Consider the following 13034-nt stretch of genomic DNA (forward strand, 5'->3'; position numbering starts at 1 on the left):
AGTACAGGTACAGGAGATACTTTTATTATTTAATTTGAAACACGGTTCAGGTCCGAACAAGACTCTTCATCAGGCATTAACAAGGCTGAAGTGTGTTGCAAATCAACGAATAAAAGTATCTTCTGTATTCTGGAGGTAGCAACATGAACTGAAGTCTCACTTTTTTTTTTCTTTTGATCCTTTGCAATCGTCCAGCCTGGTTGGGGATCGCGAGGAGCACCTTCACATAAGCCTCACTGGGTGGTTGCGCCCTCTGCAACACATCCAGTTGAGTGGCGTACTAGTCTGCTCCATCCTCCTATATCCTGTGGTCCTTCCCATGTGTGCTCTTCTTCACTTGTTCTAACAGAAAATATAAATAGATTTCAATATATTTTTTTTTCTTATCTGGATATTGACCTTTAAAAAATAAAATATTATTTTTTTCAATATAAGCTCCATGTCCTTTTCAGAACCCCTTTTCGGGAAAGTGGTGATGGCAGTGGAGAAACGATACTTGCCAAAATCTGTGCATGAATGGTGGTTAAAAAGTCGCAAACACAATGGCGGAGATTTATCAAAACTGGCTTAGTTGCCCATAGCAACCAATCAGATTCCACCTTTCATTTTCCAAAGGAGCTCTGAAAAATGGAATCCGATTGGTTGCTATGGGCAACTAAGCCAGTTCTACCTTATACCAGTTTTGCTAAATCTCCCCCAATGTTTGCGAATTTTTTATGCCATAAAACTTGCATGGGGGGGGAATAATACATTTCTTCCATTATATAGTTATTGTATATCCAATGCAGCTTGTATAAAACTATGATTGTGCACTTAATTACAGGCCACTTGATTAGGCTTTTCTTCTGTAGCAGATACTGCCTGCACTCCATATTTTAGTTAATAAGTGACTTTAAGGCCTCTTTTACACGAGCGGATGCCGTACGGGTAATCTGCTGCGTGAAAGAGAGCCAAGCCCCGCTCCGGACAGCAGAGACACGGAGCAGTAACATGGTTGATAATGCTCTTTGCCTCTCTGTGATCTCTTTACTACACAGTGAGATAAAGTTGTCACCGTGATTTTGTAGTAAAAAGATCACAGAGAGGCACGGAGCATTATCAACCATGTTAATGCTCCGTGTCTCTGCTGTCCGGAGCGGGGCTTGGCTCTCTTTCACGCAGCAGATTACCCGCACGGCATCCTCTCGTGTGAAAGAGCCCTAAGAGATGTGGATTAAAGGGTTATTTTTATTATTTAATGATATGCCAATCAGACAGGTCATTAGGTTTAAGCGACTCATCTATGACCTGGGTGTATGATGGGTCCTGGTGCTGTTTTTAATCCCATGTCTTCACTGAAGTCAGTGAGAGTTCCTACTTTTTGATGCAGGTCTATTACTTAGATTCTTGTCTTCCATGATCCATTTCAATCACCTTCACCATTTGTGTCGCACACTTTTGGCGCTTTGAATGTTCACTTTCTGTAGGCCTCACTCATACGACTAATGGACATGTAAATTACTGTAGACTTGTGTAACTTTTTTACTGTTTTGTTGGTTTTGAAGGAGTATAAGCGCAAGCAGCTAGAAGAACAAAGGCAAGCGGAAAGGTTACAAAGGCAACTGCAACAGGAAAGAGACTACTTGGTCTCTCTGCAGCAGCAACAGCAGCAGCAGCGGCAACAGGAGCAAAGACCACCTGACAAGAAGCCCTTATATCATTACAAGGAAGGACTGAACCCTGCAGAGAAGCCAGCATGGGCAAAAGAGGTATGGAGGCTGGATCATCTGAAAGTGCTGCCATTCTCTATAAAGTTTGTAGAAGACCTTCCGTTTCTTTCAGTTTTTCTATAAGGCCTTCAGTTCCATTCATGGTTTATATGTTTAGTGTTTTTATTAATTGACTGATGTTTTGTATGATTTTGGTTCACTAATGGTAAGCCGGAGGAGAATTCAGTTTTTTATGTCATGAACCATTACTTGTTTAGTGTCTTGCTTTGAGTTAGCTTGAGATTTACACTAAATATTTTATTTATAAAAACTACATCATTTCATGTTTAGGAGTCATCTCCGAAGTATTTTTCACGAAATCATCTGTTCCTTTACCGGCAGTGGCTTTGGGCTACTTTCTGACTAACTGATAACTATAGGTGATACTTCAGGCAATATATGTGTTTGAAATGGACAAATGCTCCTCATTCGAAATGTATTTCCAAATGAAAATTTAAAACAAAGATCTGTTACATTTGAATTGGTTCTTACATGAATTAAAATTGTTTCAAATGCTAACTTTCACACTCACGCTTTGGCTTTCCGTTTGCGTGATCCGTTCAGGGGTCTCAGAAGAGGTCCAAAACTGATCAGTTTGCATTCTAATGCATTCTGAATGGAAAAGGATCCGCTCAGAATGCATCAGTTTGCCTCCGTTCTGCCTCCATTCCGCTCTGGAGGCGGACACCAAAAGGCTGCTTGCAGCCTTTTGGTGTCCGTCTGATGAAACTAAGCCAAACGTTTTCTATGACACAATCTGGCACAATAGAAAACGGATCCGTCCTCCATTGACTTTCAATGGTGTTCAAAACGGATCCGTCTTGGCTATGTTACAGATAATACAAATGGATCCGTTCAGACCGGATGCAGACGGTTGTATTATCTGAGCGGATCCGTCCATGAGCGCGAATGTGAAAGTAGCCTTAGTTTTACAAGCAAAATGAGTGTTCCATTAATAAAATATACAATAAAAATGTACTTAAAGGGGTTGTCCGAGATGATTCTAAATCTTGCAAGCCCCCAAATAGTCTAAAATGAAAAAAATAATTTTGTGCGCTGTTCTTTGCACTACCGGTCCGGCCCTCCTGCCACTGCTTGTTTACAAACTGCAGCTGTCACGTGACATGCACCTGCAAATCACATTGGTAGCTCGTGATTACACTGCCGAGGACAGTGTTTTCCTGCAGCCGTCATATACCCAAAAATTCAGGAAGACAGTCGGCACTCAGACCCACAGTACAATGAAGAAATTCCCAGTGAGTACTTGTAATCTTCAGTTCATATGCTTTTTATTTCATAAATACATCAAAATGCGGTAATGGACGTGTTTCGGCCCGTCCTGCCTTCATCAGTTCACATTGGTATAGAGTTCTCAAACTTAAATCACAATTTCTCCACCACGTGTGGTGATGTCAGACGCCCAGAAAGGGGCAATGATTATACAAATGTCAATCAGTTAGAGCAATGACATAGTATATCCATGCTACATACTTGAAAAAACATACAAACACAAATACATGAAAGCATAAATGCTGATTCCACCCAAATTGTAGCGAGTCATCTTTGATTTGTTGTCTGAAAAATAAGAGTAATCATCATAAATCGCCTAATAATACAACAGCATAATTCATTAACAATGCTGAATCTCATACTCTCTATTTAATCCTCTGGGCTGTAATGTGCCCAGGGTATCATTCCAATACTCTTCTTTGCGCACCAAAAGATTTTTGATATTGCCACCCCTTCTGGGTCTCTTCACCTGTTCTACAGTATGTGAATTGGAGAACCGCACTCTATTTGACAAGCTCTGGTGCCAATCAAGGGCTGGAAACAGCCAATGTACAAATAGTGAGATTGAGGCACACAGATTTAAAGTATTGCAATTCAAAAGTGTTTATTTAATTATACAGTAGTTTCATCCAATTGCCCAATATTTTTATCCAAGGTATAAACAGAATCTCTCGACCAGACGTTTAGGTTCCATTAGACCTTCATCAGCGGTCACATTTTATCTGCTCTGTCGGGATAAGTGGGTCTCAGGGCGTTCGACTCTTCGAATCTTTGCAACATCTCATCTACCCTTCGTTCTTGGAACTGTGACTGACCCACAGTTACAAGAACGAAGGGTAGATGAGATGTTGCAAAGATTCGAATTTATGGGTTATCCACCTCAAGTCTTGAAAGAAGCCACTATTATTCCCATACAATCAAAAAGGAGCAATAAGGATTTACGCATAAATTCTATCCTTTTAATAGGAAATTTGATTATATCATCCGTAAACCTTGGCTATTGTTAGGCAAAGCATATCCACAGGTACTGGAGTAAAAAATACTCCTTTAATCTGCAATAAGCGTGGTACCAACTATCGTGATCAACTAGCCCATGCGGACATTGGTCCTACGAAAACAATCTCTAGACAAAGAACAATAGGTAGTCAAAAGAATGGTACCTACCCCTGCTTGCATTGTGTGCAGTGTTCCCACGTTATTAAAGGAGAAGTCTTCTACCATCCACACACAGGTAAGGCCTTTAAAATGAAAGACTTTTTTACCTGCGTTTCTACTAATGTTATTTACTTGATAAAGTGTCCGTGCGGTTTGGCGTATGTTGGGGAAACAATGCAATCTGTAAAAGATCGCATCTGCAAGCATAAATCCAACATTCGCACAGGCAACCTCATTTTACCCTTACCATTCTATTTCCATACATTTCAACACTCTGTTTCTCAGTTGAGGTTTCAGGTACTAGAACAGGTGAAGAGACCCAGAAGGGGTGGCAATATCAAAAATCTTTTGGTGCGCAGAGAAGCATATTGGATTGATACCCTGGGCACATTACAGCCCAGAGGATTGAATAGAGTATGAGATATAGCATTTTTAATAAATTATGCTGTTGTATTATCGGGTGATTTATGATGATTACTCTTCTTTTTCAGACAACAAATCAAAGATGACTCGCTGCAATTTGGGTGGTATCAGCATTTATGCTTTTATGCATTTGTGTTTGTATGTTTTTTCAAGTATGTAGCATGGATATACTATGTCATTGCTCTAACTGATTGACATTTGTATAATCACTGCCCCTTTCTGGGCGTCTGACATCACCAAACGTGGCGGAGAAATTGTGATTTAAGTTTGTGAACGCTATACCAATGTGAACTGATGAAGGCAGGACTGTCCGAAACGTGTCCATTACTGCATTTTGATGCATTTATGAAATAAAGAGCATATGAACTGAAGATTACAAGCGCTCCCTGGGAATTTCTTCATTAAGCCATATACCAGCATCTTACTGCTACAATTTATATTAAAAAAGCAGTAGCATGACGACCAGAATGGACACACACATAAGTGTAACATAATTTTTAGACCATTTGGGGGCTTGTCTGATATTGGCTAAGCGACGCACTTTTACTTGTCAAGTTTTCCCTCTCATTCTCGCTGTGGTCCTGTCCATAACGTGGCTGCAGATGGAGGAGCATGTGACTAGACACATTATTCAGCTTCCTCCAGTGAAGCACCCTGCACCTGACATCTGCGCAGGTTGGAATCTAGTAGTGTTTTTCAATGGAAGAGGCTGGATGACATGTCTCCTCACATGCTTCTGCCTCCTGAGGCCTTCACATGGACAGGACAGCTCTGCAGATTAGGGGGACAGCTTGCTGATCAAGGGGGTATGGCTCAACCAATATTGCTGCAGAACTTCAAGAAGGTTATGTTAGTAAGTTGCATACCGTACATTCATCAGTAACACATATTTGTTAACATTAGTCATAAATCGGCCAACGTGATGTGGACAGAGCTTAAAACACATTTCTTTTTGCAAACCTATGGCAATCATTAGAGTTTGCTTTTTTCAGCTTATTGCTTTTGCAGTGGCCCAAACTGGATGACATTCAAAGCAGAATTGTAGGGTCACCCGTGTTTGTTGTAAGGATATATAGTATCTGCGCTTTGCTTAAAAATATACTAATTAAATTCTGAATACCAAATAATATCAGGTACCCAAGTCATTTCCTAGGCAGCCCTGTGACATGAATACCCAAGCCTAACGTGAATGCAATAGATTTTGCATGTTACAAGAAACCATTGCTAACAGACTGAGTCAAGTCAAATTAACATACAAACACATTGTATGCCAGAGTCATTAAGGAATGTGATGTGCATGCTCCATAAAATAATCTAATTTGTCATTGTGAGTTTTTCTTTTATGTTGTGTTGTAATAGTATGATTTTGTGTGATCCCACTCCCAGGTTCAACAGCGATCTCTTAGTAATTCGCCTGTTCTTCCAGCTAAGCAGCAGCACACTTCTGTTATCGAGCAGCAGGTGCCCCTGGTAACCAAAGATGCATCTACTAGTTGGCAACCCTCAACTAGGCCAAATTCCCAGAACCTGCAAGCCTCAGGTCGTGTGAAAATGGACAACTTAGCTCTACCCATGATATTGCCTTCAATTCAGATTTCAGGGCCCTGGTCACAAGCAACACAGAGTGAAGTGCAATCTCTAGATGACGAAGTGAGATTCTTACTCCAAGTGAACTCACAAGAAAATGAACCAGGGAGAAAATCAGTAACTTCCCTTAAAGGGTCCCGATCACAAGGATGTAGTCCAGCCAGGGACACGGGATTTGCCAAGGTCATGAGAGGTTTCAATTCTTTACCAAAACATACATGCATGAACCATTTCCCAGGCATCTTTGAAGGCCACAAGCTTTTCTTAAGTGTAACTTCACGGGATGACAGGTCATGCATGAATAGTGTACGTCTTGGGAGTCTTGCTACTACAAGACAGCTTAAAAACGTCACACCTGCTGTTAAAAGCATGTTTTAACCTCATATGATAACTGACTGTGGTGGCATTGAGATAAACATAATCCCTCAAATCATTTATGGCATCTAGTCCTAACAGCTCCCCTGGGTGCGGGTCCTTTACTATATCTCCGTACTATTGCTTACTAACCGCTGTCTTTATCCGTTGGTCCCCTACTTCTTGTGTTTGTAAGTGTTGTCTTCTCCGTCATCAGCTCCACGTTGTTTTTTTATTTATTTTCGGTACAGTTAAACAGTTACTCCTATGTACAGTATGTGCATTGACATTTGCAGTCTCAATCTTTAAATGGGATGTTTAACGATGTTACTGTCAGTTGTGTTAAACTTGTGTGTTTAAAATTCAGCATAGGAGCTAGTAAAACAAAACAAAAAACACACCATAAAGACTATATACAAATAGCACTTTGACCCAGTGCCAATATGGGTTGTCATAAACCTCAAGGGGTTGTCTTCAAAAACTGATCATCAAGGGTCACCCCTGGATATCTCACAGGGGAAGCCATGGACAACTGTACATTTTCCCAGCAGCATGAATAGGGGAAATATGGCAAAACATGTCACGCACCGAAATGATGGGACTATCCGTTATTACTTTTTTAGTAAAATAACTCTTAAAATCCAGTCAATGCAGTCTTCGTTTATTTCTAGCCAGTAGTAATGTCCAACCACTGGCTTCTTTTCAGTAATCTTGGTAACTGCAGAGAAATCGTGGCTTGCAATATATTGGTTAATCTTAAAATGATGCAAAAAGGAAGAGAATGTGGATCGCACGTCCACATGCCTTGCATCGATCTATTGTTTCTCAACGCAATTTATAAACTGTATAGGAGGCCATACTCTTAAAATGAGGAAAGGTTTCCTTCTATGCGTACTGCAGTTTTAGCATCTATACTCATACATTGAGTTACTTTTGCAGTTGTATAGAGAAGTGTTGAGCTATATAATATATATATATACTGTATGTATATGTGTGTGTGTGTGTGTATATATATATATATATATATATATATATATACACACACACATATACACAGTTTCATATAGCCTCATCTCTGGAAATACTAATTGCATAGACCTCCAAGTATGGAAAGCATGTCTATACTGCCCAAGCAATATCCTAGTAATAAAAATTGATACCTTTAATAAATAGCTTAGCTTTTAAAAGTCATTAAGACAAATCTAGTTTACATGATTAGTATACTATAAATTACTCAGGCGAATAGTTAAAATACTAATGTTCATAAACCTTAAAATGTGTAGTAACAGCAAATAAAACCTACTTGTTGTATAATGACAAGTTACATAATTTTCAAGTATATTTTGTGATGGTCACATAGGAAGCAGTAAATCTGTGCAATCTGCACATGACCAGGACAGGTTTTCATCCTCTTTAAGTAAGGCCACTTTCACACCAACGTTTTTGCTGGATCCGGCATGGTTCAGCAAAAAACACTTCTGTTACTGATAATACAACCACCTGCATCCGTTATGAACGGATCCGGTTGTATTATCTTTAAAATAGCCAAGATGATCCGTCATGAACTCAATTGTAAGTCATTGGGAGACGGATCCGTTTTCTATTGTGTCAGAGAAATCGGATCCGTCCCCATTGACTTGCACTGTATGTCAGGACGGATCCGTCTTGCTCCGCACCACATCGCGGACAGAAAAACGATGCTTGCAGCGTTATTCTGTCCGCGATAGGGATGAAACCAAACGGAACAGAATGCATTCTGGTGCATTCTGTTTCAGTTCAGTTTTGTCCCCATTGACAATGAATGGGGACAAAACGGAAGCGTTCCCCCCCCCCCCTCCTATGACTGATCTCAATAGCGCAAAGGTAAAGCGCAAGTGTAAAAGTAGCCTCAGCAGTAGAGATCTTGAACGTCATTTGATGCCCCCAAACATGTTAGAAAATTGTGTATTAATAAATATTGTACAATTCGATAGGCAATGAATCTGCAGATAAAGTAAGTGCATGGTAAAGCCTTTACATTTGATTAGTTAGAAACATACAAATAACAAAAAATAAAACTCGGACAACCACTTTTAGTTTCCAGTAGGATCAGGTTCTTTAAAGAACAAGTGATATAACTTGGTATTGTTTTACCACATGAAGTGGATCAGTTTAGTGGACATATATTTAACATTGATTCATACATCAGTATTAAAATTAATATTCCCTAAAATTAAACTATAGCCTTACTTTTGAAACCGGAATTGCCCTAAAATATTCTCTAAAAATTCTGTAACGCGCCCCACAGCCTTAATTTGATCTGGCCGTAGCAACTGTCCATTAAATAGTTAATTTCAGTATATTCCAGCCATTAGTGTTGACTGTCTTCATCTGGCCTAGTCCTTCACGGATTATCACTGTAGCTACAAGTTGCTTATGCAGAGTTTGCTGCATGGCCATGTTTGGAGCATCTACATCCCTTTTTCAACCCATCTGTTCCCCTTTTTTGCAGTGCATTTACCCCTTTTTTTTTTTTTTTTTTTCACTGCATATCTACCCGTCCCACCTCGGTATCACGTAATCACCCAGTTTTGCTGTAAATGTTCCCTTTCCACTGCTCTCATTTGTGCGCTTTGTCTCTCACTATTGATTAGAGGTGAAGGCTACCCGCAGAGTGAATGCCCTTCACTTGTCCTGAGGGCTAGTTTCCTAGAAATACTGTATGCATTACCTTTGTGAGCAAGTCTTAGGGTAAAGGTAATTGTGTCCAATCCTTGAAAATGATATCATGCCAGTCACTGCTGATGAGAAATCAGGAGTGCATGCCGCTAGCGTTACCAAGCCTCATCCATCCCGCTGCACCAGTGCACATGCCAGGAAGGTCTCTTGTGTTGAAGTCACTCTTTTATACTAAGGGTATTTCATGCAAAACATTCACCTAAATCGTATATGTCATCTTACTATCAGAAAAGCATCAGGAAATGATGGCTGTCCTGCCATGACTCTAGTTAGTGGAGGATGTCCACATACTGTCTCTGGATGTGACCGGCTGGTGGTGGTTCAAAATAATCCTTTCTGATATTCTGTCCATTGTATGCAATACTCCTTCTTATAGAAGTGTGCTGTGCGTTTATCTATGTATCGTCTATTAATTGATGCATGTTTTAACCACTGTATTCTATTAATTCAATAAGGTAATGTGCATGCCAGCAATGAAATTGTGCTATTGTGTATGTACTCGCCCATCTTGGGGGTCAATAATAATGAGTTCATAAGAGACACCTATAAGTTCTGTGCAACAGTCTCCAAATCTTTTCATTCCTTTTCCTACATTCAGTTATTTTCATTGCATGATATTAAGTACGGTACATAAAGTATATCAGAATTCATTATAAACAGAATAGCCTATTTTTTGCAGAAACTGGTAGACTCCTGAAAATAGACGAAGAACTAGCTCCCATAAACATCGCCCAACAGAAGATCACAAGCAGCATTCATTTTTGCCATCGTAACACATTTGGTCAAGTGGGCAGGCAGTGAGAAGGGCACTAGGCGATCTCATTCCTGTAAATCATCAGCTCTAACTCCTCATCCCTCTTTTAAATATAAGAATTAAAAATTCATCTTCTGGGTGGTTAATGCACTTTATATAAGACACAAGTTTACCAGCATTGGCAGTTCATGGATCTCTAGTATCTATCTCCTACCTGTCAAACTGTCTCATACCTATTTCATATCTACCTAGCCTTCTATGAATTTTACAATTTTTATTTACTTTTTCTTTTAGCCTTACAAATCATTTTAGACTGTCTTATTTTTACGTGCACATTTTAAAAACACGTTTAATCTGGAATAACATTAAGAAACCTATTTCTGAATCTATTAATAATAAAACTACATTATTAGCACTCCCAACGTGTACCTGCACTTTTTCATGAAGACAATCTTCACTGCATTCTCTTCCCATAGACTTACACATGCTGTGGATGCGGTTTGTGTCCACTGCGTGTGGGCAGAGGATGCACTGTAACTAAACATGATATTTTACTGTTTCTACTTCTTTTGAATCTCGTGGCTTTATAATTTATTTCATTGATCAACTTTATCCCATCCCATAATCAAATACTGTGCACAATAATGTGCTTTATACTGAAGCCAGCCGTTTTCTAGTTTATAAGAATTATGGTACTTTCTTGTAACCTTAACCTTTACTGTTGACCACCCGCTCTGAGAGTGTGATCTGGCCTTCATGACAGCATGAAGCGTGACCTTTTCTCTGCTTATTTGATTGTTTTCCCGTTGACCAGGTGGAGGAGCGTTCTCGTCTCAATCGTCAGAGCTCCCCTGCAATGCCGCATAAAGTAGCCAATAGGATATCTGACCCAAACCTGCCTCCGAGATCAGAGTCATTCAGCATCAGTGGGGTGCAGCCAGCACGAACACCGCCAATGCACAGACAGATAGACCCACAGGTAAAACTCAAATACTATATGGATTTTATGTATCCAGAAAGGCTTCATTGAACTTGCTTTAGAAATGAGTGTGTCAGCTGCCATGGGCTGTTTCATAAAGCTCCGGTTTCCCTACTTATATTTCACTATACTATTCCAAGTGCCTATAAAACCTGACCAGATAATAAAAATCGAATATCATGAAAGTGGTCCTAGGACCTCATTACATAAAGAGCAATTGTAGCCAGCTTTGGGTACTTAACTGTAAAATGTATATAGGACTGTGGCCGCAGATGTAAAGGTGCGCCGTGGGAATTTTAAAAAGCACCTGTCAGTAGGACCAACCTTATTATGCCACCAGGATCTTGCTGATTAAAATGATTCCTGTCTTGTGAAAATCGGTTGTGCCATTCCTGAGAAAAAATACATTATTAGGCAAATGAATGCTTCAGTGCACAGAGGTATGGGCCCTAACTACTTCTGTGCACTTTTGCTTCTCCGATTCCCAATGCTGGCCATGCCCCTCCGTGCACCAACACTCTCATTTGCATAAATAAGGTATTTTTTTCTCACAAATGCCATAACAGATTTTCGCTTTAATAAACAGGATCAACCCTACCAGACAGTATCCTGGTTTCATACCGTTGATCCTGCTAATAGATGCACTTTAAGTATTGTTCAATGAATTTGGGGTATCATTTACTTAAAGGGGTTTTCCGAGTTCTGAAAAAAAAAATATAGCACTGTAAATATGATGGGCAGCAATATATAACGAAGCTAAGCAAGTTTTAGGCAAAAAAACTTCTATTTCCTCATTTCCCTGGTTGTCTTCTGGCCCTTTGTTTACCTGCAACAACAACAATCTCTGCCCCTCCTCTGCTTTGCAAAGGGAGGGAATACAAGTGCTGCCCTGAGTGACACGTCTGCCTGCTGGGAGACTCAGCAGCATGTTTTATGTGTAGGACTACAAGCCCCAGATGTACAATGACGCTGTTGATACACACAGGATCTTCCCCCTACCTGTTCTTGTGCAGTGCTCTGCAGAACTCCTCTAGTATGTCAGCTCCTGTTCCCAGCATTTGTCTCCTCACTGTCTGCAGCTACTCAGTAAAGCCTTCAGCCCCGAGTCTGTGCTGCTGAAGGGGTTAACGTTTTTCCTGAATCCAGGGAGACAGCAATAAGCAGCAGAGGGCAGTGCAGGGGGTGTGGCCAGCACAGTGACATCTCGTGTACAGACGCATAGCTGCTCTCTCAGGCTTGTGCAAGAAACATCATCAGAGCAGGGAGAGAAGTTGACATCACAGGTCATGTGACCCTCAGTAGAATCTGAGAAAGCAGCAACTGCAGATAAAGTAAGTGCATGGTAAAGCCTTTACATTTGATTAGTTAGAAACATACAAAGAGCGAAAAAATAACTCGGACAACCCCTTTAATTTAGGTGTTTCCAGTAGGATCGGGTTCTTTAAAGAACAAGTGATATAACTTGGTAATGTTTTACCACATGATCAGTTTAGTGGACATATTTAACATTGATTCATAAATCAGTATTAAAATTAAAGGGGTTCTGCACTTTCATTTAACTGATGATCTATCCTCTGGATAGATCATCAGCTTCTGATCGTCCGGGGTCCGACACCCGGGACCCCGCCGATCAGCTGTTTGAGAAGGCAGCGGCGCTCCAGCAGCGCCGCGGCCTTCTCAGTGTTTACCGCCGGGCCGTGCGACTAGTATCAACTATCGTGGGCGGGGCTAAGCTCTGTTCACTTGAATGGAGCTTAGCCGCGCCCACGCTAGTTGATACTAGTCGTGACGTCAGTGGGCCGGTGGTAAACAGTGAGAAGGCCGCGGCGCTGCTGGAGCGCCGCTGCCTTCTCAAACAGCTGATCGGCGGGGGACCCCCACCAATCAGAAGCTGATGATTTATCCAGAGGATAGATCATAAGTTAAATAAAAGTGCAGAACCCCTTTAATATTTCCTAAAATTAAACTATAGCCTTACTTTAGAATATATTATTTTTCAGTTGACTATTTTAGTTTTAGGTGTGTC

At 40.5% G+C, this 13034-nt stretch overlaps 1 protein-coding gene across 8 annotated transcripts in view; it reads left to right on the plus strand.

The window, feature by feature from the left end:
* Positions 1–13034, plus strand: part of TNIK (TRAF2 and NCK interacting kinase) — a 313379-nt gene that overhangs the window by 218452 nt on the left and 81893 nt on the right. For 6 of the 8 annotated variants that reach the window (XM_044288827.1, XM_044288829.1, XM_044288832.1 and 3 more), the window contains 3 exons: positions 1545–1748; positions 6003–6386; positions 10844–11008. In XM_044288827.1, the coding sequence (XP_044144762.1) occupies positions 1545–1748; positions 6003–6386; positions 10844–11008 (753 nt within the window). The remainder of the gene's footprint in view (positions 1–1544; positions 1749–6002; positions 6387–10843; positions 11009–13034) is intronic. The other 2 variants (XM_044288833.1, XM_044288834.1) reach the window with 1 other exon arrangement.

Source organism: Bufo gargarizans, chromosome 4 (assembly GCF_014858855.1).
Source record: "Bufo gargarizans isolate SCDJY-AF-19 chromosome 4, ASM1485885v1, whole genome shotgun sequence".
In the NCBI taxonomy this organism is placed as follows: Eukaryota; Metazoa; Chordata; class Amphibia; order Anura; family Bufonidae; genus Bufo; species Bufo gargarizans.